This window comes from Elephantulus edwardii, unplaced genomic scaffold, assembly GCF_000299155.1.
Source record: "Elephantulus edwardii isolate Elephantulus edwardi_28Jun2011 unplaced genomic scaffold, EleEdw1.0 scaffold00105, whole genome shotgun sequence".
NCBI classification, from domain to species: Eukaryota; Metazoa; Chordata; class Mammalia; order Macroscelidea; family Macroscelididae; genus Elephantulus; species Elephantulus edwardii.
In genome coordinates this window covers 2,812,579-2,835,297 of record NW_006399855.1, presented here as the reverse complement: position 1 = coordinate 2,835,297, position 22,719 = coordinate 2,812,579, and the positions used below count along the sequence as shown (strand labels likewise).

The window sequence follows — 22,719 nt, the reverse complement described above, 5'->3', positions numbered from 1 at the left end:
ACAAGAATTCATTTTATTGCATCTTTTCTCAATTCTTCATGAGACCTAGACTTGATTCCTTCGTTTTAAAGGCAGTATTTTGAAAATTATAATTAGTCTAATCCTACCTCTAATTATTTTTTAGTAAGAAAGTCAAAAGCCAGATTGTTTAGTAAAAAAGGAAACATAGCCAATTAAGTACATATGGAGTTAATGGAATATATCAAGTTTGTTACTCCAAATGGATCAATGAATCAAGCCTAGATCTTAAAATATGTAAATATCTGATTCTCTTCATAACCTTTAAAGATGGTCAGTTCTCATCATCATAGAAGAAATTGTGAAAAAAATTGACAAAATAATATTTTCTCCATATTGTGTCTGATACATTTAATTACATGTGACTCGGTTGTTTAACTCTGTAATTACCATGATTATATTTCCAGGCACTCCTTTATTTTGTGAAAAGAAAGCCCAGATCTCTTGTACCAAGTTTTATCTGATTTTCTTTAGGATATTTAAAAACAGAATGAGATTTGGATTTTTTTTCTTGCAAAAGTCTATCTACACACATGATAATTATGTAAGTATATACATTCTTAAATGTATACATACATATTGCAGATATGTGTACATCATTATAAAATTTAAAAATTATAATTAGCATAAGGCAAACCTATAAACACCTGGTTTACATTTTATGAAGTTGATTTAGAATGTGAAATGGACCACGAAGAAGTTTCACAGAGTTGTGACTACTTTCCAAAAAGTTGTGTTTAAGCCACATAATCAAATGAGAACACTACATTAGAAATTCACCTTCCTACTTTTTAAAGCATTTTATCGAATCACTTGGAAAAAGTAAACTCACCAGTTTCTTCAGCTGTAAGTTCTGACATTTTTTCTCAATCCCTATCAGTAAATCAGTCACAAATCTTAAATGTTAATTTCAGCTTTATGGCTCTTATTCTCTAGGTCTATCTAGCACCTTTCCCCTGAAGTCATTTTATTTTTTATCATTATGTTAAATACTAGGAAATGGCAATTTATAATTTTTAAAACGAGATTATTTTTTCAGTCCCCTATTATATACTTGTGTTTCCAAGATGAAAGGAAATGTAATTGTGGAGAGACTGATTCATTTTTTTTCTCACAGCATTGAGATAAGTCCTTACGTATTGTTTGGACAATTTATCTAATATTTACTTTGGCTAAATAATGCTATTTCAGTTGTTCAGCTATGTTAGTTCATATACTGGCAAACCTATCACACGGAGGAACATTTAAACAAACACTCGTGATCATGTAGTCTCTTGTGGCTTTCATTTGGGAGTCTGGTTTTCATCTGAAGAGAATTAGTTTTTGGCAATAGAGTTGCACTACACCTACTAAAAGTGGTGAAGCCGGCTAGATGCCAGGTGCCATGGAAATGGAGAATTTAGTTGGAATAGGGCAAAGTCAGTCCAGTGAACTAGTTTGTACTTCTGAATGCTCTGGGAACTGACGAAAAGTAGTGCTATTTTTAAAGATGGTGACCTCAGCTTCCCCAGTTTCCCTCCAGTCTGGGGCTGCTAGGCCGGCTGCGGGGTCCCGGAGCGGCTCCCGCCAGCGGCGGGCGGGCCCGAGCTCTCTGGGCCGGGCGGGCCCGCAGGGGTTAAGCGCCGCCACCACGGGCGCGGAGCTCCGCCTCTGCTCGCAGCACCTGGCGCTCCGCAGACAGTTGCCTCAGCACTGGATTTCGGAGGGGATTGGAGGAAAGCGAGAGGGGAGAGAATGTGACAACTGCCGGCTCTGGCGGCCGCCGAGGGGAGGCCGCGCGCACCTGTCCCTGCCTGTCTCGCGCCAGCCCGCAGCGGACTCGGCCGCGCGCAGAGCCGCTCCCTTTCGCCCGAGCGCAGCCGCGTGCGCCCGAGAACATGACTTCTGCCTTCAAGCTGGATTTCCTCCCGGAGATGATGGTGGAGAGCCGCTTGCTAGTTTCTGACAGGATGTAAGTAGAGCTTCAGCGCCACGCCGAGCCGCGCTGGGACGGCGTGGAACGTCCTGAGGGAAGGCGTCTGGCCGCCCAGCCGAGCCAAGCCGAGCCGACCCACGGTTCTGTGTTCTCGGAGGCCGGCCAGAGTGTCCACGGCAAAGTCGTGTTTTCTGGAGCCTCAGAGGAGGGCGAGAGAGGAAATCGGCCCGTGCTTGCATTCTTCCCGGGGAACGCTAGTTGGCTGGTCAGGAATGAACCTCCTCCCTTTGCTTTCTGTGCATGGTGGGAGGCCGGTGCTGGACGCGGAGAGGAGGAAGAGTGCGGGGACGTGCCGGCTGCGCGGGGATGGACGCAGCAGGCAGCGGCCGGCTGGGCGCGCCGTCCCGGGGTCCGGAGGGCGCGGGCGGGGCGGGCGCACGCGCGGGCGCGCCCGGGCGCGGGGGCCGCGTGTCTGGGAGGGGTGCGCGCGTGCCAGTGTGCATGCCTGTGTCATTTTCAATGCGGGGCTGATGGAGCTGTTGTGGCCGATTTAGAGATCCCTTCTTGCCAAATTATCCGCTAAGCCGACTTTCCATTTGCAAAGATTCCTTTCCATGGGGGACAGAGGAGAAGGAAAGAAGAGGAGAAAAGGATAATTGCAAAGTATTAAAATAGCCAGGTGTACTGTACTGCAGAAATTAGAGGTAATTTTTACGTAATCATGATGGTTTGTCTGATATGTAGTCTGTAATTGAATAATTAATGTGATTTTTATTGTTTTGGATGTAGCCAAACTAGGGAAGAGAGTTTATTGGGAGAAGTAGAGAGGAAAGGAAAGTGTGCCTAATTTTTATCTGACTCATTAGTCTTCATAGGAAAGTTTCTCTTTATAGCTCAGGCTCTGTCAAATCCATAGGATTTACTTGTATTTCTAGCACGTTATGAAAGGGAAACCTAAATGCAGAGCAAAAAGGAGTATTGCTAAAATGAGACAGAAAGATCTGTGTCCTTCGCTGACGTGGAATGTTCAGAATTCTTTCTTATCAACAAGAAATTTGATAATGAAATCAGCCTACAGTTAAGCTAGTGTAAAGGGACTGCTATCTTTGGTAAGAGTACAAATAAACTATTTCATATTCTCCGTAGTGCATACAAGAGATCTGACATCTGTATTCTTTCTGGCACCTGTTTGTATACTCTTTTCAGTGTTCAAGCCATTCCCAGCTTTATGATCCATTCCTTGGCAGCTAACTTTCCCCTGCGGTGCTAGATTCTTTTCCTAGTATATTAAGTATTATGAGTTGAGAGATTATTAGCAGACTGTGCAGTCACTGATTATTGGGACCTCTAAGATTAAAAAAATATAAACCAAAACAAACAACAAAAAGGAGTGGGGATAATCTGTAAAATGCGAATTGTCCTTAAAGTCAATATGAAGAATGTTAACTTGTTTGTGTATATGATCAGATTCATTGTCGCAACTCTGATAATCAGATAATGTAGATTAAAATGTTGAATCCTTTTGGTACTTTTCTCTGAGAAATGAATTTTTGTTAATAACATTTTATAACATTTGCCTTACAATATTTCTATCCTGTCTCCCCTAAAAATGCCTATCTGTGTAAACATGTACACATGAGTTTGCAAGTTTCATGTATTTCTCCTTTTATTTTCTGTAGTGTCACGATGAACTTGACTGGATCCTAATTTTGGATTTATGGTCACCTGCTACTTGGGTGACCATAATATATCTAACTAATGACTCTTTGTGAATTTAAAGTATGAGTGGGTTCTGAAATATGCTGCCTTTTATCTGTTAAAGTACAAATTATGAAAATTTAACTTTTCTTTTGCAAATGTAGTTGTTCAAACAATTTGTTGGGAAGCAAGCCTCTCTATTTTAGCTCTTTGGTCTTTACAAATCCTAATATAACTAACTTCCACTCTATGTCTCTTCCAAATGTTAGTTATTTCAAAAGATATCAAAATTGCTTTTGTTGTTTGTCTGTGTTTGTGCAATTTAGTTTTAAAAATAAAAGAAAAGAGAGCAAGAGGGGGAGGAGAAAAACTGATATGTAAATGGTCCTTTTATCATTTATTTCCAAGATGACTGTTGTCTCTTTAATGGTGAGAATGCAGCAACATGTTTGCTAATATAGCTTATAATTAATTTATATTAGAAACTAGATAGAGTTGCGTGGGAAGGGATGGCACAAGTTTAAATGCTTGAAACCTGTATGGCAGTACATTTTATTGTTGTATTCGTACCATTGGGAAGGTAGCTCTGCAGAATTACTGTTTTCAGGAGTGGCTGTCACGTATGGTGTATTACCATTTGGACTGAATTGCAGACTGCTAGATATAAGGCCTCTTTAAAAGGAACTTAAATAAAGCATAGGGGCTTTTCTCATCTTGATTTTGGAAAAAAAGTAGAACATATTTTCAATGGAATTTTCCCATAAGAATCTGTTAGATAAGTTTGCAAGATGTAATATGTTTGAGTCCTCAAGGCAGATGAACAAATAGCTTTTGAGATGAAGCATTCCGCTTGATGGCCCCACGGGCCATCCAGTATTTAAAGAGCCCAGATCATTTAAGGCTTTGTGGTAGTATAGGATTGCTATAGCATATGCTTCAAAGTTTGGGGATTCTAAATGTTTAATATCATTTCCAGTAAGGAAATATAGAAACGGACATTTTAAATAATGTTAATCATTAAAGTTTTGTTATCTTCTATCATCAGAGAATGTAATTCACTAGAGAGCATGGTGAATATAATACAGGAACTGACTTATTTTTTAACTTTTTTTCACCTAGCTGTGTTGATTTGGATTAGAGATGAATGTTTTCTCGTTTGTTTTACCTTTTGTAATGGTCATAGACTTTAGGATTTTTATTTGTGTGTGAATTGTTAAATAAAAAAACTTATGCTCTGATGTTTTAGAAATGAGAAATTCTAGGTGGGAGAAAAAAAATCATAATACAGCTTTAACCCTTTTATCACCAGCATTTTCAGGCTTTCAGGTTTCTTGAGAAACTCCCAAGTTTTAGTACTTGTTACGCCCCTGGTGGAGATCTGTTAAACTGTCTGAATCTGAAAAAACCAATTCTGCCACCACAGTCATTGTGGGACACATGTGTCCCATGTAATTGTACTAAATTCCATTTTACTGCAAAACATGATACCCTTGACTTCAACATGCCTATCACCACTGGAACAAAGATAGTGAGGCTGTGTCTTTGAACGTGTTGCTTGGAGAGGCTATTCCTTGGAGAGGAATATCATACTTGGAAAGGTGAAGGATCAACAAAAGAAAAAAAGACCCTTCCAAGGCAGTGAATTGACACCGTGACTGCAGCAATGGGCTCAAGTGTATCAGAGATGATGAGGATGGGACAGGATAGGACAGGGTTCTGATCTGTTTTTCATAGGGTTGCTGTAAGTTGTAATCAACTAGATGGCATCTAATAACAACAAGCATTCCAGACAGGGAGTTCTGTGGCCTAGATGTAAGGAGTTGCTCTGCCAACCCCAAAGCCTGCAATTCAAGTCCATGAACTGAACTGTTCTTGGGAGAAAGATTGACAGTCTCCTCCCATCTCATTTATAGCCTCTGAAAACCCACTGAAGATTGACTGAGTTGGTTCAGACTTATGGTACACAACAACAACCATTCCTGAAACATACTATTAACAAAAAACTCAGAAGAAAATAATTCAGTAATGAAAAGGTTAAATAGGGTTGGTCCAGATTTATGATGTTAGAGTAAGATATGAAGAAGCTTCTAATAAATTCAAATTAAGTGTTGACATTATATTTAGTAAGTAGTAACCTTATTGGAAATTAGGGGAGAAAATTAGAGTGGGTATACATTCATCAACTTGATGAATTAACCTTTTGTTAATTCAATCCTTTTGAGTTAATATAACTTGAAAATATATTTGTCAATATGCAGTTATATTGATAGAGAGTACTAGGAATATTATTAAAGTTGCAAGAGACTTGAGAGACCATCTCATCAGACCCCTTAGTTTTGTAGATTAAATTGCTAGAGGGTCAATGTGATTTATCTAAGGAGACAGAGTGATTATTAATTTCCTCTTTCTCGCTAGTAAGACAAATAATGCAAATCGTTAATAATAGCACAACAATGTAAGTCATTGCCCACCTTCTTCCAGGTCACCTTATTTACACTGTCTCTGATATTAACCAGAAAGCTTCAGGCTAGAAATTACCCCATTTTACAGATGATGACCAAAGAGGTTATGTATTTTGCCTGTGCCATAGAATAAACTATTTGCTTGTTCACATCTGGTCTATGAGGGAAGAAAACCAATGAAGTAAAATATGTATATGACATAAGTTTTTGTCAGAAAAACCAAACCTATGTCTTATGAGAATGGGAAATAAGCTTATATTACTCCATTCAAGATTGCAGTATTTGAATGGTCATTTTAATATACTCTCTTAAATTGCTGTAGAATCACACTGTTCTGCATATGCTAATTCACTTAGGATGTATTTAATTAAAACTATATTTCTGTTTGCGAGGTACCAACGTGTTGAAGGTCAGTAGCAGTGGAACCAACCTATATTTTTTCTTCTATTGGCATTTAAAGTATATTTGAAAACTGCAGTTACAATTAGAAAATACAGCACTAACTCAGATTTACTGCCTGATTCATTGATGGGCATAAAAGGAAATTCAAGTGAGAAGAGTGTAATAGAGGGGTGATGTATATGGTTCTTTAAAGAAAATGTTTAAATAGTTTTCAGATGGGATTGCTCAGTTAATAGTACACATTTTAGGATCAGCTGTTTCCTGAGACTGAAAAATTTATCCCACATTGGCATTTTAGAATACTAATGTTATCTTTGATCTGGGCCAAGGTACTATTTTAATTGTTAAGTCTTGCTATTTGATTGTAATTTGCTGGATTGAAATTACTTTGGCATCTGTTGATGAGAAGCAGCGAACTGGGGGGGGGGGAGAACATTGAAAGACAAGATAAAAAGGAGATAGGATTTTCAGATATGAACCTAGTAATTAAGATTTCATAGGATCATTATTAAAATGTTTTCCCTCTCAGAGATTAACCCCCCTCCTTTTCTTCTAGCAGCCATAATAACGATATATTTGGCCTCTGATGAAAGACTACAACCTCCCTTTCTATTTTATGTCAATCCTCAAACTTTTAATTTATCTTTGCCTAGTCCTTGTGGTTTAATTTTTTAGACGTTAAGCACTGATTCACTTCTTATTGAAAAAGGAGAAAGTGGAAAAAAAACAACCCAAAACACCCAAACAAGAAGAGAGGTGGTGTTTTACCATATAAAATACCCAAATATGGTGAGAGCTGCACTGCCAACACACAATATGACCCAGCTATTGTGGAGAAATGTCGGATGGTGTTCACTGCTGAAGCTTGTAGACTCTGGAGACTAAATTCGTAATGGTAGCCTGCTGCCATTAGAGAGAATTGAACACATCTTCACAAGTGGTAAACTAAACTATAAGCATCACTTATCTTGTTTGCATTTAAATGCAAAGCATTATCATTTCACTATGTTTCAGGAAGCTAAATGAAGTCATTGATATGTTTTATTTCCTATGATAAGCTGTGCCTAAACTTTGAAGCATCTTTATATCCAACATAGAGTACTAGTATTAGAAGGTTTTGGGCTTTTGTTGTTGTTTTGTGGGGTGTTTCCCCCCCCTCCCGGTGAGTTATACTTTTACATTTTGTTTTCCAATTAGGCCATCAAAAGACTTGGGTTATTTTCTCAGGGTAGTATTTATAATACAGCACTGGCTGCAGGAGGAAGGTCTTGGAAACTACTAATGATTTCCAATTCATTAGCACCTTCACGTTCTCCTGTCAGCCATCCGGTTTGTTGCCACTGTGTTGGAGGTATGGAGTAATATAATGAAGTGGCGTGCTACTTGTGTAGCAGTGCAGAAAATGCATTTTTATTTTTCCTTAAGAACACGCTCTTGCTCAACCTAGGAGAAATGGAGCTGCACATTCATGGAAAAACCTATGTGGGAAACAGAAACGAATTAGAGCAGTTAATGTGATGTTTTCAGGTAATTGTAAAATAATTATTCTCCTTTAGCTTCATCACTGTTTAATTGTGCCATCCCATATTCTCATGCTCTAAATCCAGATGTGAAGAGATGGAAACCTCGCTCCCCTCCTGGGAATTTGTTTTTTCGTTTACTTGAGCTTCAGACTACTCCTAAAGGACTTTTAAAAGCAAGGGGAAAACATTCAAGAGATTCTGAATAGCTTCCCTTTCCCCGTTTGTTCTAAATCATGATAGAAGTGTTGACTCCAACTGTTTATGCAGGAATACAATTCCAGTTATGTGATTTAAATGACTGGTGAGTGTATCTGAGATTTACGCGTCCATAGTGCTACACCGGGAGTTTTATGAATGGTCTCTTTTATGAACTGCAGATTGTATATTATGTTCAGATACTGAGAGTGATGTTGAAAATCAGCTGATCATTGAAAATGTAGTGCTAATAAATATGTAATCATATGGCTTTCAAAATGACATATGAGTGCAAATTCAGTTTTTGGTTAAATTTTAATTACTCTGAATGAATGCCTCAGAGCCAACTTACAAGCATATTATTAGACCTATTTTTTTCTCCTCCAAAGATTTATGTAAATTAAGTTCAGCCTGTGTTTAGATTAAAAAAAAAATCATTTCAGTTTATTTTTTCCAGACTTATATGGCTTTTCATATTAGGTGAAATTTTGAATAAATCTATTCTAAAGAGAGTTCTGTTTAAACAATCTATATACTCCTTTTAGGTTGCTAGTGGGTTAAGAGTTGTCCAAATAAACAACGTATTTTCTCAGAGCCCTCTATTAGTACTGTTGGTTTTTGCCATTGAAAACTGACCCATCACTGACTCTTCATCAAGTTTTCAGAGGGATTATATTCTTTAGGAAGAGACTGCCCATTTTTCTCTTATGGAGTAGCTGGTAGATTTGAACTCTGTGCCTTTAGGATTACAGTGCAGTTTATTACCACTAGGCCACCAGAGCTCCTTCTACTAGTACTAGTGCTTTAAAAATACTATGCATGTATTTTTTAAGAAACAGTAAAGTCGTAGTAATTAAAGCCGTTAAAGAGCTTTGTCTGTTCAGTGAGCCTGTCTATGGCTCTGTCATACCCTGAAAATAAGTTCCCCTGGCCCAACAGCTGCTTTGCCTAACATTTATAAGCTCAAATAGGACGGAAGATTACCTACTTTCACAGATGATGGTCGTGACTCACCACTCTGAGACAAAGCAATTCATTTCCATAGATTTATTTGACATTTTTGACATAATTTTTGGACAGCTTAAAAAAATTATGGCACCCTAAGAGTAAATAGTTCTAACTCTTGCACTGAGTATAAAATTCTGTGATTGGACACTGAAATAATTAATGTTTGTACTTTTTCTGAAGAAAGTTCACAGCCCGACTTAGGTTCATTAAACTTTAAGTTGAGTATTTTGTTTTTGTCCCAGAATTAGGTCTTTGTTTCTCCTACTCTTCCTCTGTAGCAAAAAAGGTGGACCTTGTTTATGTGACACAGATACAATCAGTTGACTCTTTAAGCTCAAACATCATTTATTCACCTGTTTAGTTGGCATAAAATAAGGATTGATGGTTGATGGATGAGTCAGTTGATATAGCAAAACATTTACTCACACACATACATACATACAAGATGTGTGAATATATGGAAAACTATTTTATTGGGCATATTTCTTCATATTCCTAAATAGCTGCCTTTTAATGATCTTTGGTTATAAAATTCATGAAATGTAATTCATGAAATATTATGTAATAAAATGTAGCATGATGATTTACAGATTATTAATTTTATAATTCAGAAGTTTAAAGCTAAGAAAGGTTTGTATCTTAACTAAAGATACACAGCAAATGATGATAATAATAATAATAATAATAATAATAATATTTGTTTATTATTATTATTCACCCAGACATGTGTTTCAGAACTGCTTCTACTCTTTTGTCCATAACTGCAAAAGTACTTCAATTAAAGGTGAAAGAAGATACCGAATGATCTTATGATTCACTGGATGAAAAGCCGAGATCCTTTTCACTTTAGTGACCTTTTCTGTTTTGCCGCAAAGACCTTGGACTCAGGGACCCCTACAGTTTCTTAGTTAGGATTGAGATGTTTGTTAGTACTCTCAAGGTGTTTAAGATTTAGAGTAGAGGAAAAGGCTATTCGCAGGAAAGTCTGGACAATAGATTCTAAGCCAGTGTTCTTGTTTTAAGAACATAAATAATCCTGATCAGATGGAAGTTCCTACCTGGTGGTGCTTTGCTGTTGCTACTACTGTATGCCACTTTTATTATGGTTTCATAGCTGTTGAAAGGAGGCCTTGAGATTGTCAATGTATCTAGTGAGAGGCTGGCATATAATCTAAGCGTTTTTAAAAGTTAAACACTGCAGATGAGCACACACATTCACTTTTACATACAATAATGTTCTTTTTGGAATTCTAAAATAAGACATTAGGTACCAAGAAATTGCAACAATACAAGTTGAAATCTGACATTTCCTTTTCTCCTTGAAAGATCTTAGGAATAAGAGAGAAAGATGATTCAAACTTCGTAAATACATCAGTATTAAAAATTTAAAGAAAGATGATATAAAAAGGCATAAAAAAGAAAATCATTCAATATCAGACAATATAGATCTATTCCTATTTATTTGTTTTTTTCTTCCTTCTTGAGTCTTTGAACTCAACCTCAATTTATGAAGGTCATAAGCAGTGAACTGATTTCTGAAATCTCACCGTTGCATTTGTTACAGTTTTCTGATTTATGGCTTTTCATGTCATTTAATATGTGTCATTTTATTTTCGTTTTCCTAAATTTCAAGAGAGAAGGCCACATCTGTCCATGACACAGTGCTCAGAATGGGAGCTTTGAGAGGAAAGCAGTATCAAAATACCTACTTCATCATTTGTAGTAGAGTCCTCTGGAGCAGCTGCATGTTTCTGTGCATAAAACTGTATTTTGACTTCCTACATTATAGAAGGGGTGTTGAGTTTTCTGGTTGAGCATAAGGGTAGCATATTTCAGAATGATTAACTTTATGGATGTCATTGTCTTGGCCAGCTATATTTGGCTGTGCTGCAGCTGTGTTTGCCTTCTCAAAATTGTCACCAGGAGGCCTCCAACTGCAATTATTCACTTCAGTCCATGCTGGTAACATCTTTCCTCATGACTCCCATTGTCCATCCAGCCATCTTTTCCTGTTGTCAAGGCTTAGTGATAACACACAATGCCTTTGGAAAGCCTCAGTGCTGGTTAGCAGTTCTGGCAGCTCCCAGCTCCAGCTCGAAGTAGTTTCTTAACATTAAGTCTCTGTCTTGATATTGTACCATAATACTACCTGTCAGGATTTTCTTACTTGTCACAGAAAGCTCATATTTTCCTGACTCCTTTCTTCTTCTTTTTCAATTACTTGTAAGTGTCAAAAAGTTTCTTCCAGCATCTACTAATAGGAAGAGGTTTTTCCTTCCTCTTCGTACATTTCTAGAATAGGTAGGAGCACATTTTTACGCATTTCTGGTGTTTTAGATGCCATTAGGCACAATAGTTTCATTATGAGTTGAAGTCATCTTGATGTTGTCTAACACCACCGTACATTCATTGTATTGCAGAAGAAATGAAGAGTTACATGAGTTTGTATTTTCCTTTTTATTTAAGCATGTGCCACAAAATGTGTTTTTCTTTTAGGAAGAATTCAGAAAACATTTTTCTTAGGATAATTTCATAGACTGTGCATGAATTTCAGTTTTAAAATAGAAAACAATTTCCTAAAAAAAAAAATAAAATAAAGAAGTCATTCTATACATTTAAACAGTAGAGAGAAAAGGATTTTTTTTCTTTTACATTTGTTTAAATCTGTGCTCCTGTTGCAATGATGTAACCAAAATGTCAGTAGTTCAAATCTGTAGAATAAAGACGGGCAGTCTCATCTCATAAAGTATTCCAGTCCCAGAAACCTCATGGAGGGTCGATAAGAGTTGAATTTGACTTCTTGGTAGTGGGATTGGTTTTGGTTTAGTTATGACATAGAAGTTTCAAAGTATGAGCAATTAAAATTATACTTAAGGTATACAAAAAAAAAGAAGAAGAACTTCTTCTTTGATTGTTTGTCCTTGCCAAGGATGCTTGTGTTGGGATCTGTCTCCTTTCTCTGTTCTCTCCTGTGTTCTGTATCCTGTCTCCTCGCTTTCTTCCCCCTCCCCCACTGTGCACACACATGTGTATGCATGAGTGTGTGCGTGCGTGCACAGTAATGGAATCTTTGCTTTAGGGCTCTTCCACCAATGAGTTATAAGGTCATCCTTCAAGGCCAAGAGACCTTTACTAACCAACAGTCTGATAGCTATTCTTCTTTCTCACCTTCGGATTTGTTGCATGTCTGTATCAAATCCCAGGCAACTTGTCAAGACTATTCATCTAGAAAATAAAGATAATGATATAGGCTTTTTACCTTTCCCTCACAATTATTATGAGGCTAATGATTGGGAAAAGGAATGACATCCTAAATGTTTTATAGTTTCACAGTACTTAAAACCGACCACAAGTTCACCTACATTTCTTATGAGAATCAGGTATAGTAAAACTCCATTATAATGGACCAGTTAATGTTCTTCACAAGTTCACCTACATTTCTTATGAGAATCAGATATAGTAAAACTCCATTATAATGGACCAGTTAATGTTCTTCATCTCTGAGCATTTATGTTTTGACATCTTAGTTAAAGACCTATCAAGCAGTATTGCTACCATATAAAGGTCTCAGAAATGTTTAGTCTCCAACATGTTATAAATACTGACTTCCCTCTTCTTCTTTGTCTGCAGTTACAGAGAAATAAAACTCACTTTATGTTCCAACAGTGAACTTGTGTTCAGACCTTCCCTTCTGGGGGATGGAGTGAAGCTTAAGTAATATCTCCTTCCAGTATCCCCATATGTGCACTCTGAAAAGCCCATTTCTATGCCAGCTGAAATAGATTTTTATTTTTTTATGGGAAAATTATCTGCACAATATGAAGGCTTGCTCTCATATAATGGAAATCCTAATCCTAAAAGAAACTCAGCCTTTAAAACAAAATTGGGATGATTAGGATGTCAATAAGAATATTGTAGATTTTTTAAAAAATTGTAGATTCCGTAATAGGCTTAATAATTGGTCAGACCACCAAATACTTGGAGACCGTAGGAGATTCACTGAAGGAGTAAACGACTTGGAGTCAGTAATTTTTGCTTTACAAAATGGCATAGGGTGAAGACACTGGGTGTACTGTTTATATTATCTGCAGCATCTAGATGGTAGATTTTTGTTTTCATTCCTATAATTGTTGTTAGTTATTGTTGACCCTCAATGAGGTGGATTGATTCAGGGACTGGGGAAATGAGGGAAGACGTGTCAGAGATAAGAAAGTTGGCGCATGATAGAGCAGGGTTCAGAGCTGTTGTACATAGGGTAGCTGTGACTCATAAGTGACTCGACAGCACATAACAAAAACAACATTGTTGAGTCATCTCTAATTCATGACTACTTTGCCTATAGAAGAACAAAACATTACCCAGTCCTCTGTACTGTTCACGATCATCAGTATTCTTAATTTCATTGCTACATCCATCCTGGGTTTTGAAAATCTTCCAATAGAGGGAGCTCCCTTTTCAGCCCCATTTCACAGTTTCCTCTTCTGAGCTGACACAGAGTTTTCTTGGGATAATTTTCAGAAGTAGAAAGAAAGACCTTTCTTCTTACTCTGCCGTAGTCTGAAGATCTCTAGTTACCTGTCCGCTGTGAGTGAACCTGCTGATATTTAAAATACTGGTGACATAACTTCGAGCGTCATAGCAGTATACAAACTACCACAGTACGAAAGACTGACAGATGAGTGATGGTGCTTTAAAGAAATAGGCATGTCTTTCTCCTGACTTGACGTGGTAGCACAAAGTATTACATTATGTTGGGGAGAGAACCGTCTAAAAGAGAGATGTAACTGGGTATTTCTGTCATCACAGGAGACTAGAGCGAGGGCTGCATGGTGGAGGGGACCTGGGGGAGGGTTTGTAAAACAATGAAAGAATCTTTTCTCTTACTTTTCCATAATTTTTGGACTCATGTACTTATAACTTGTTAGTCAAATTTGTGTCTTCTAGGTTGCAACACCCCCATGATACATCTTGAAGGATATGTACATGTACAGCCAAGCACAATCAATAAGAGTGCATCTGAATTCCAAAATCAATCTCCATAATAGTCTATGTGTTTCCTACTGCCAAAGGGGCCCTTTAGAGTAGTGAGAGAAGATCTTCACCCTGAAACCCACAGCGTCCCTTTTCAGCAGGAAGTAGCTAAGAGAATACGCTGTCCCCTTTTCCTTATGACTCAGGGTGAAGTCTCTCTCAGGGAGGAGTGATAGGGAATGGCAAAGGATACACTGACAAAGAAGATTAATCAGAACTGGCTTTGACAAGCACTGTGGCATTTGGACAAGAACAAACTGGGAGGAGGGTAGAGAGAATAGTGCAACAATGAATGAGTGGAAGCCCCAAATCTCTGTAAATGTTTATGAAAATTAATAAAATATAATTATAGAAAAAAACAACAACAACAACAACAACAAAAGAAAATGTCAGTGGTTTGAATTCACCAGCAACTCCTGGGAGAAGGATGAGGCAGTATACTCCCAGGAACAGTCACAGCCTTAGAACCCTGAGTGGCAGGTCTACTGTGTCCTTTAGGGTTACTTTGTGTTCAAATCAATTCAATGGCAGTTGGCTCTTCTGATTTAGCCAGTGGGGTCTTTAGAGTCTTGAGAGTTCAGGGATGCCATAGCCAGTGTTAAGATTTGCTTTTAATAAATTACTTTCCCCCCCCCATGAAGATAGAGTCAAGTTTGAAGTTTAAAGCTTTGATGTCCAGATCTGTTAGTTGAGAAATGCTCTGCCTCATGGACCAGGGGGTTACTCAGCACTGACTTTGCTCATACTGACTCTGAAGAATGTGACCTTAAAGGCCATGAACTTGACCTTAAAAATTAACCATATCTTGCCTCACATGGCACATCTCTTTTCATGGAGGTGAATCAGAGATTTCCTCAAGGCAATTCAAACTTTGGCAATATTATAGAGTACTGATATTTCTAAGATCTTTGGGAAAAGAACAACTAGCTCTGTGGCCAAAAACTGGCCGAATCTTTAGAGAGTAGAGCCTGCCACACAGATACTACAAATGTTTCTCGACAAATTAATTGGCATTGTATAATCAACACATTTTATCTTATCAGTGTCAAAGCCGTCTAATTAACTTTATAGACAGCCTTTCAGTTGGGCCAAGATTTTGTATCCAGCTATTATAAAAAGTGGCCAGAAATTGGACTATTGTCAGACTTGAGAGCTATGGGAAAAGCCTTTATCTTGCCTCTATGTCTTGTTTTACAGGTCTATTCAGAAGATGACACTTTGATTCAAGTTTATTTCTAGTTGTCTGTTCAATAACAACAATAAAAAGTGATGGTGAAGTGGGAGCCAAAAACTGTTCAACAGTATTTTCATTGTTTGATAACCATTTATTTCATGTGTGCACTGATTCTGAAAGCTAACACATGAACTGCTTAGAGTCTTAAGCCCTCTGGGAGTATTTTTTTCTGTATTTATGTTTAAGATAACCTTGTATCTCGGTGGAGGCTTGTGTGTCATTGTTAAGATGCTGACAGGTTTCATTGGAGCCTCTAGACAAAGATGATCATGGGCGAACGTGGGATTGGGTGCATTTACTTCCATTGTGCAGGGATTGCTACGAATAAAAGAATTGTCAGTGACAGCAACAGTGGGCTAACTATTAGGCTGAACCATATATAGCATTAACAGTCTTCAGGAAAACCGTATATGATAAATATTATCGTTCCCATTTTGCACATGGCAAAGTTGACCTTCAAGCAAATGAAAGAATGGGAAATTGATCTTGTGTTTGTATCTGTTTCCAGAAACTGAAGTCTTTCCATTGAGCCACTTAATAATCTGTCCCTAGCATTTCTTATCAATGTTTGGAGGAGTTCCTTAAATCCTTCTAAAACACAGGTTGAGTTTCCAGATAAGCTGTAGAGCTTGCAGCTGACTGGACGTATGTGTTTTGAGTGTAAAATACAGGTTCTTCCATGTCCCAGCAATCTGCTTTTTACATACTCTATCACATAAATTGGTTTTTTTCTTGATTTCCCCCCTCATGGTCAGAACCAATATCTGAGGTTAGAAGACTGGACTATGTATGGTGAGAGATGTGTCAGTAGAAAGGGGAATCAAAGCAACGTCATGGTTTCTTACTGCATAGGTAGATTCTCACTGAGATGATGAAGCTGCCGACATTGAATGTCATCGTGGTTAAGATAGTTCATACAATGGTATACTATGCAACACACAGGAGCAGTAACTTTGTAAATTATTACCTAACTTGAGAGGGACTGGAGAGCATTATTCTGAGTGAACTAACTCAGTCACATAAGGATAAATATTGTATAAAACTGTTATTGTAGAATGAGTATAAGTATCCAGGAGGGGTGGGAGAGCCTGGAAGCAGAGGGATATGGACGTGCAGGGGGATGGGGGGATTAATCATTGGATTATTCAATTTGATAGGTCGGGCAGTGATGGAAATTGAAAGAATCTGTTCAAATTTGTATTTGAATTTTGTAAATAAACTAGTAGAAAAATAAATATTAGTATGTTTTGTAAAGAGATTTCTTTTGAGGACTTCATGATATAAGTGCTATTCCCCTCACCCCATTTACTTCCTATTTCTTAATTTTTGCATCTAATTTACAGAACATGTGGCCTTTATCAGGGGTGCATCACACCCATACTATGTTTCCCTATGAAGAGAGGAGGTTCTTTGGCATGTGAAATGCCGTAGGCATAGTAGGCAGAATTCGGTCTCTGTAGTCTCCTCACTTAGTGACTTGATAATGTCCTTTCTAGAGTTACATCCATTTTTATTCTTCTCTTTGTTAGTGGGCCATAGAATAAGTAAACATCTTAGTAAGATAGCAATGAGTCCTAGATAATTTATAGTTTTGACCAACTCAGATGTGATACCTGGTCCATTTTGAGCACACTTTTGACCTCTTCCTAACGTTTTGCTCAAACAGTTGATAGGATTCTGGGTTTTCAGCAAATCATAAATTTGTAAAGGGAAGGATAATAGAAAAGTTAGAGTAGAATTCATGCATGGGTTGATCTAACTCCCAAAACCATTTCATAGTGAATATTAGCTTGTCGAAATGCCTTTACTCTTGGCAGGAGACAAGCTTCATAACCTAAGAGGATGTGCGTTGAGTGGAGTTTTCATGCCCTGTGTGCTTATTGTGTTCTTGCTACTGATGCAAACATTATCTATAATTACATTTTCAAGTGACTGAAAATTGCAGGCTTTGTTGAACAAAAATACAGCCAAAGAATGGAATGTATATCCACTCCACCCTCATTATAAGGCTTTCAGGAATCAGACTATATGGCCCAGTACCATGGCTCTCAACTGCATGATACCAACTCCATTCTCTCATGTTTGAACACTTTGTCAAAATACTGGGTTCCCAATGATGATCATATAATTGAAGGAAAATGCTGTGATTCTTTTAGTGCTTTGTTTGCTCCATTGTCAATTCAGTTACGGTGGCATATCCTCTCTGCAATTCTCTATTTCCAGGTGGTAAAACAAGAAACTACAATCTGATTTAAACCCAGCATGATTTATAAAGTAGGGAGAGTTGAAGTGCTGTCTCTCTGGGGTTGAATTATTGCATCCCCTTAAACACTTTCCATTGCCGCCTCTTCTTTCCTCCCATAAACCCCTCCCTGTAGGGCTTAAATACAAGAAAATTTCTCCTGTGGGAGACTCACTATATGATGAACTTTTTCCTTTTCCTTATAAACTGGATGTGTTACAAGAAAAACATCCTGGTCAAACTCACTCTTCTAGACATAAGACAAGACCCTGCTTCTAATTTTAGTGATACCTTGAAACAATTGGGTATAATTTTTTTTTAACAAGAGAATTTTACATGTTATAGCTAGGAATTTTGCTCCTTTTTAACTAGCATATATATTAGAGTCCAGAAGGCTATGTTAATGAATTAGAAAATGTCCCTAAGGAGCTCTGGTGACTCAGTGGTATGGACTTGAGTTACGAACCCAAAAAGCATGCTGTTCAAATCTGCCAGCTGCTCCACAGGAGAAAAATGGGCATTCTCCTCCCAGGTGAGCAGCTGCCTTTGGAAACTCACTAGACGGCCAGCTATGAGTTAGGTGCAACTCAGCGGTACACAGCAACAGTACTGAATGAGAAACAAGTGGGAGAAGTGATGATGACATTGTTGTAACAGCGGCTTTAGCTATTAGATTTGCAACCTGCACAGTGTTTTACACTGTCATCACTATTGTCCAGACCTGAGCTGAGTTCAAACCCTTGGAACAATTAAAAAGAGAATTACTGTAATGCTGTAATTGGAAGCAGAACTAAAAAAAAATATTTGACTAAAGTTGCACACCCACAGACAGACCCGATCTCATTGCATCCTGCTGCTAGGTTCAACTAGTAACCTTGAGTTAGCAGCAGAACACTTAGCGCAGTGCCACAGATAACAAAGTCGAGTCTGACTTGTGTTTGGTCGGGTCACTCTCTACTGTAATAACAAACTTAGCAATTGAACTGATATTTTAATGTTCAAGCAACTGAAATAAGATAATTTTGGCATTCAAATTAAAAAACCACCCTTTTTTATGAGACAACACAAGAGAGCTTTTCTTCTTTTCATGTAAGTGACTTAATTGCAGCTTACATGGAAGGCCAGTGTAGTGAAAATTTTGAAACATAGTCTCAATAATGTAATCTTTCAGTTGGAAAGAATAAATGAAGGCAACTGTATATATTTTACAAATTCCTCTGGAAAATTAGAAGTGTTCCCTTTTAATGTTCAAGGAAATTTTTTTGACTGGTTATGTTTATGTCTTCTTATTATGTAGCCAGGCCTTTGGTAGCTTGGATTCTTAACCCATCAGCACAATTTACATTTTTTTTTGGAGGGGGGGTAGCCTAGACCCAGAGTAAATTAGCTATTAAAGTTATGCAATTCTCAGGAGTCTTGTAGGTTTGTAGAGTAGCAAATAGATCCCAGTGTGGTGTGGTAAATTGAGAACAGGTCAGTAGGCATCACCCATAAAGTTTATATAGCACATTGAACAGTTAACAACATTTAAGTGGTACAGCTGATGAGTGTAGCATTGATGAGTCACGGTTGATCTATTGTTTGCCTGAATTGATCATTTGTTTTGTTGTCATATAAATACAATTTAAAACATTTTCTGATCTAAAGCTTGTGTCCTTTAAAAAAAAAAAAAAGATTAAAATACCTGCCAGTGAACAAGAATTGCCTCTTATTTTAAGCTTTACTTTCAGCACAACTTGTCAGCATCTCAAATTCTCATGATATACTGGATATTTATACTGTTCTAGATGTTACAACCTTTTATAAAGTGTACCAGTTGCCCTTGGAAGATAAACATTTGTCACTCAGAGCTCTAGCCTATCACTGTGAGCATTGTGTATTTCCTAGTCATGAAAAATTGACTTAGAAGTATCTGCGCCTTGTGTAGTTTTAGACTATTTTGGTTTAAGAGATACTTCTTTTTAAACCCTAAGGATTTAACTATTATTTCTTTGTAAAGAACTTCATTTTCCACCCTATACATCAAGTCACTTAAATTTTATAATCCTGCCATGACAATTCTTTTGCTATATATGGAGCCCCCTTAGATGTCTTTACAAATTTATTACTAAGTATATAGTGAAGGAAAAATAGACTCAATGAAAATGTGCATAAACATTAGTTGTATTCTGATCTTGACCTTTGCGTGACAGACTTTAGGTGACTCCATGGTTCTATCATTGAGTGGATTCCAATAAATACCCATGTGCATCGAAGTAAGACTGTTTGGTCGAGTTTCCAATGCCTGGTTTTTAAAAAATAAATCACCAGATTTCTCTTTCAAGGTGTCTAATTGTGTACTTGACCATCTGTAGCCAAGTATGTTCTCATTCGCACCATCTACAGTTTGCCAGGTAGCTTGAGTAATAGAGAAAACTCCGCACTAGTTAAAACTGATAATATTATAGTTTCTCCCATCTATAAAATGCTACAAAAGAGGCAATATCTTTGCTCCCAGAGGTCAGATTTGGTCTGATGTTACTCACAGAATTAATTATGTGAGCAAAGAAATCTAGATTATCTAGATTTTGCTCTCAGAACTTCTCTTAAACTCTTTAATTGATACTAGATCTGCGATCTTGAGAGTAAATAGTGAGACTGGTGAAAATAAGCCTATGAATCAGCCTACTTAGTTGACATCGCAAATATGACCTTAAGCTCCTTTTTAGGCTATTAGTACTCAAGATAGAATGCAAGTGTGTCTTGCTTTGTGGGACACTCCCAGTGAACACCTGTTGTCCTGGTGTCATTATAAATAGTATCTCTTTTGTCTCTAAAAGTGTCCCAGTTTGGTTGATGGATTACATATGCCTCCTTTTCATGACTAATCTGTTATCACCTGCTTTGTTAAATAAGAACAAACTCGTTTAGTAACTGTATTCTGATTTAGAAAGTGTCAATTGAAAAAAAAAAATCTGTTTAAAGTAGCCCAGGCGTTTCCACATATTTATGCTTTTAAGTTTTCGGGAGATAAATATCAAACTTCTCTTTCTTGTATCCATTTCCTTAACTTAACAGTAGAAAAGGTACTTAGGACAATAAAATGTATTCATAATTTCTTGTATTAGCACCCTCCTAGGCACTGCAGGTTGTGCTGTCTCACCAAGTATGTTTCTTTGTAGCTCATTTCCCTATGCTTAGAATTCTTTTCCACACTTTCAGTGGATACACTTCCCTCAGCCCATTGGAGGACCCTGGGAAAATACTTTTCAGGGAAACTTTTTCCATTCAATTCAGTTAAATTTGTAAATACAGCTCTTTTCCATTCTGGAAAGCTCAAATAGGAAGCTCAGGTACTTCTGGTAACTTTCAACTGGAGCATGACCAGAGCCAGAAAATGATCTGATGATACTGCCTGTGTGTGTTCCTACACTGCCCATTGTGAAGCTGTAATGGAAGCGCATAGCCAAGGTATAATGACACCAGGGTTGCTAGGTTATTTTTGAATTTTAATCTCTTGGATACTTTTTCACTCCATAATGCTAATTGCATTTTTTTTTTTTTTTTGTGGTGGTGGTGTTTTTCTTCTTTTTTTTGTACAGTGCTAGAATTTCAAAGGAGTTGTGAAATACGTGTTTTAAAAATTGATTTCCTGATTTTTACATTTATACCCAGCTGTTTGTTATTCAGCGCAGCCATCAGCATGGAGTCTCAGTGGACCATGTAATGTGCAGCTGTAGCCAGATGTAACGCTTCCTCTCCCTAAATGTTTCTGTTAGAAGCTGAGAGAGGCAGGCTAAAGAGTGCTGATAACTGTGTTGCTGGCATTAATTTACCCTCTGGAGCTACACAAATTCTGCCTGGCAATTTTATTTCATGACCAACGAGGAAAGCAATGTTTGTGATCTCCATCCCGGATAGTAATGTTGACACTGTATATATCAGGTATATCTGCATTGATATGAAAGGTACTTGTAGAGCTAATTCAAACCTCAGGAAGCTGTCTGATCTGCATGCATAAATACTCTGGAAGCAAGGTTGTACTTATGACACATCAACCAGGATTCAAATCAAACCTTTGCCTAGATGAAAATAAATCCATAAACCAACCCTCGAATGGAGCATTTCTTAGGAAAAATAAATTTAGAACCATTTTTCTTCAGTCTAGAGTCAAGTCTTTCTAATTTGCATTTATTATTCAAATCTTTGTCTCCCTTTGTATTTGTGTGATGTATCTTTGTTTAGAGGCTACAGTTTCTACTAAATTTAATTACTTCCCTTCGAGGCTTTAAATTGAGGGCAGCTCCTATTAATTGTTAATTACTTTCTCCTGCCATTTACACAATATAAGGTACAGTTACTAATTGAGGGTTTGTTCTATGCACTGACAAGAAGCTTCTTCAGTCTCAATATTTACCTTTCTATGGGGACCAGTTTTTATTCCATAATCTTATCTTTTATTAAACATAAAAGTAGACATTCCATTGATAGACTGGCCATTCCTATAATCTATTGGTGTTATAAAAGCTAGATAAATAACTAGGAATCATATTTGGCTCTGTGTTGCCACCTGGTGGCATTTTAATTGCTTTTAGCCTTCATAGACCCAGTCTCCAGTGAGAAGATGATGCCCCTGGGATTATCCATGGTTGATTTTTACCCTGTAGCCCCAGTGGTAACTTAAAATTAGCCTTATTCACCATTGGTGGCTGAGAAGTCACCAGTGTGACCTGAGTGTTGTGCTTTGTCTTTTATTTTCCTTTCATGTCACTAACTATTTACTACATGTCTTCTATATATTTAACTATTTTTAATTTTTTTTCTTTCTTGGGATACCTCTCTTGGGTTTCTGTGGCATTTAACTCTAGTTTTCTTTTTTAAATTTACTTATTTCTTCCCCCCTTACCTCTCATCATTCCCACCTTTTGATTATAAACTTCTCGCATTGCTCCTTCTTTGGCTTCTGGCTCTCCGTTACTGACCTTGACTTTTTTAGACAAAGTATATCCTCA

At 37.5% G+C, this 22,719-nt stretch overlaps 1 protein-coding gene across 3 annotated transcripts in view; it reads left to right on the top strand.

Annotated features, from left to right (window-relative positions):
- The window catches only part of CELF2 (CUGBP, Elav-like family member 2), a 474,025-nt gene that overhangs the window by 12,060 nt on the left and 439,246 nt on the right, over nucleotides 1-22,719 (top strand). The window contains exon 1 of one of the 3 annotated variants that reach the window (XM_006891847.1): nucleotides 1,722-1,969. The exons of the other annotated variants lie outside the window; for them this stretch is intronic. Within the exon in view, the coding sequence (XP_006891909.1) occupies nucleotides 1,896-1,969 (74 nt within the window). The 5' untranslated portion in view covers nucleotides 1,722-1,895. Of the gene's footprint in view, nucleotides 1-1,721; nucleotides 1,970-22,719 lie in introns of those variants that run through there. 3 annotated transcript variants of the gene reach the window in all.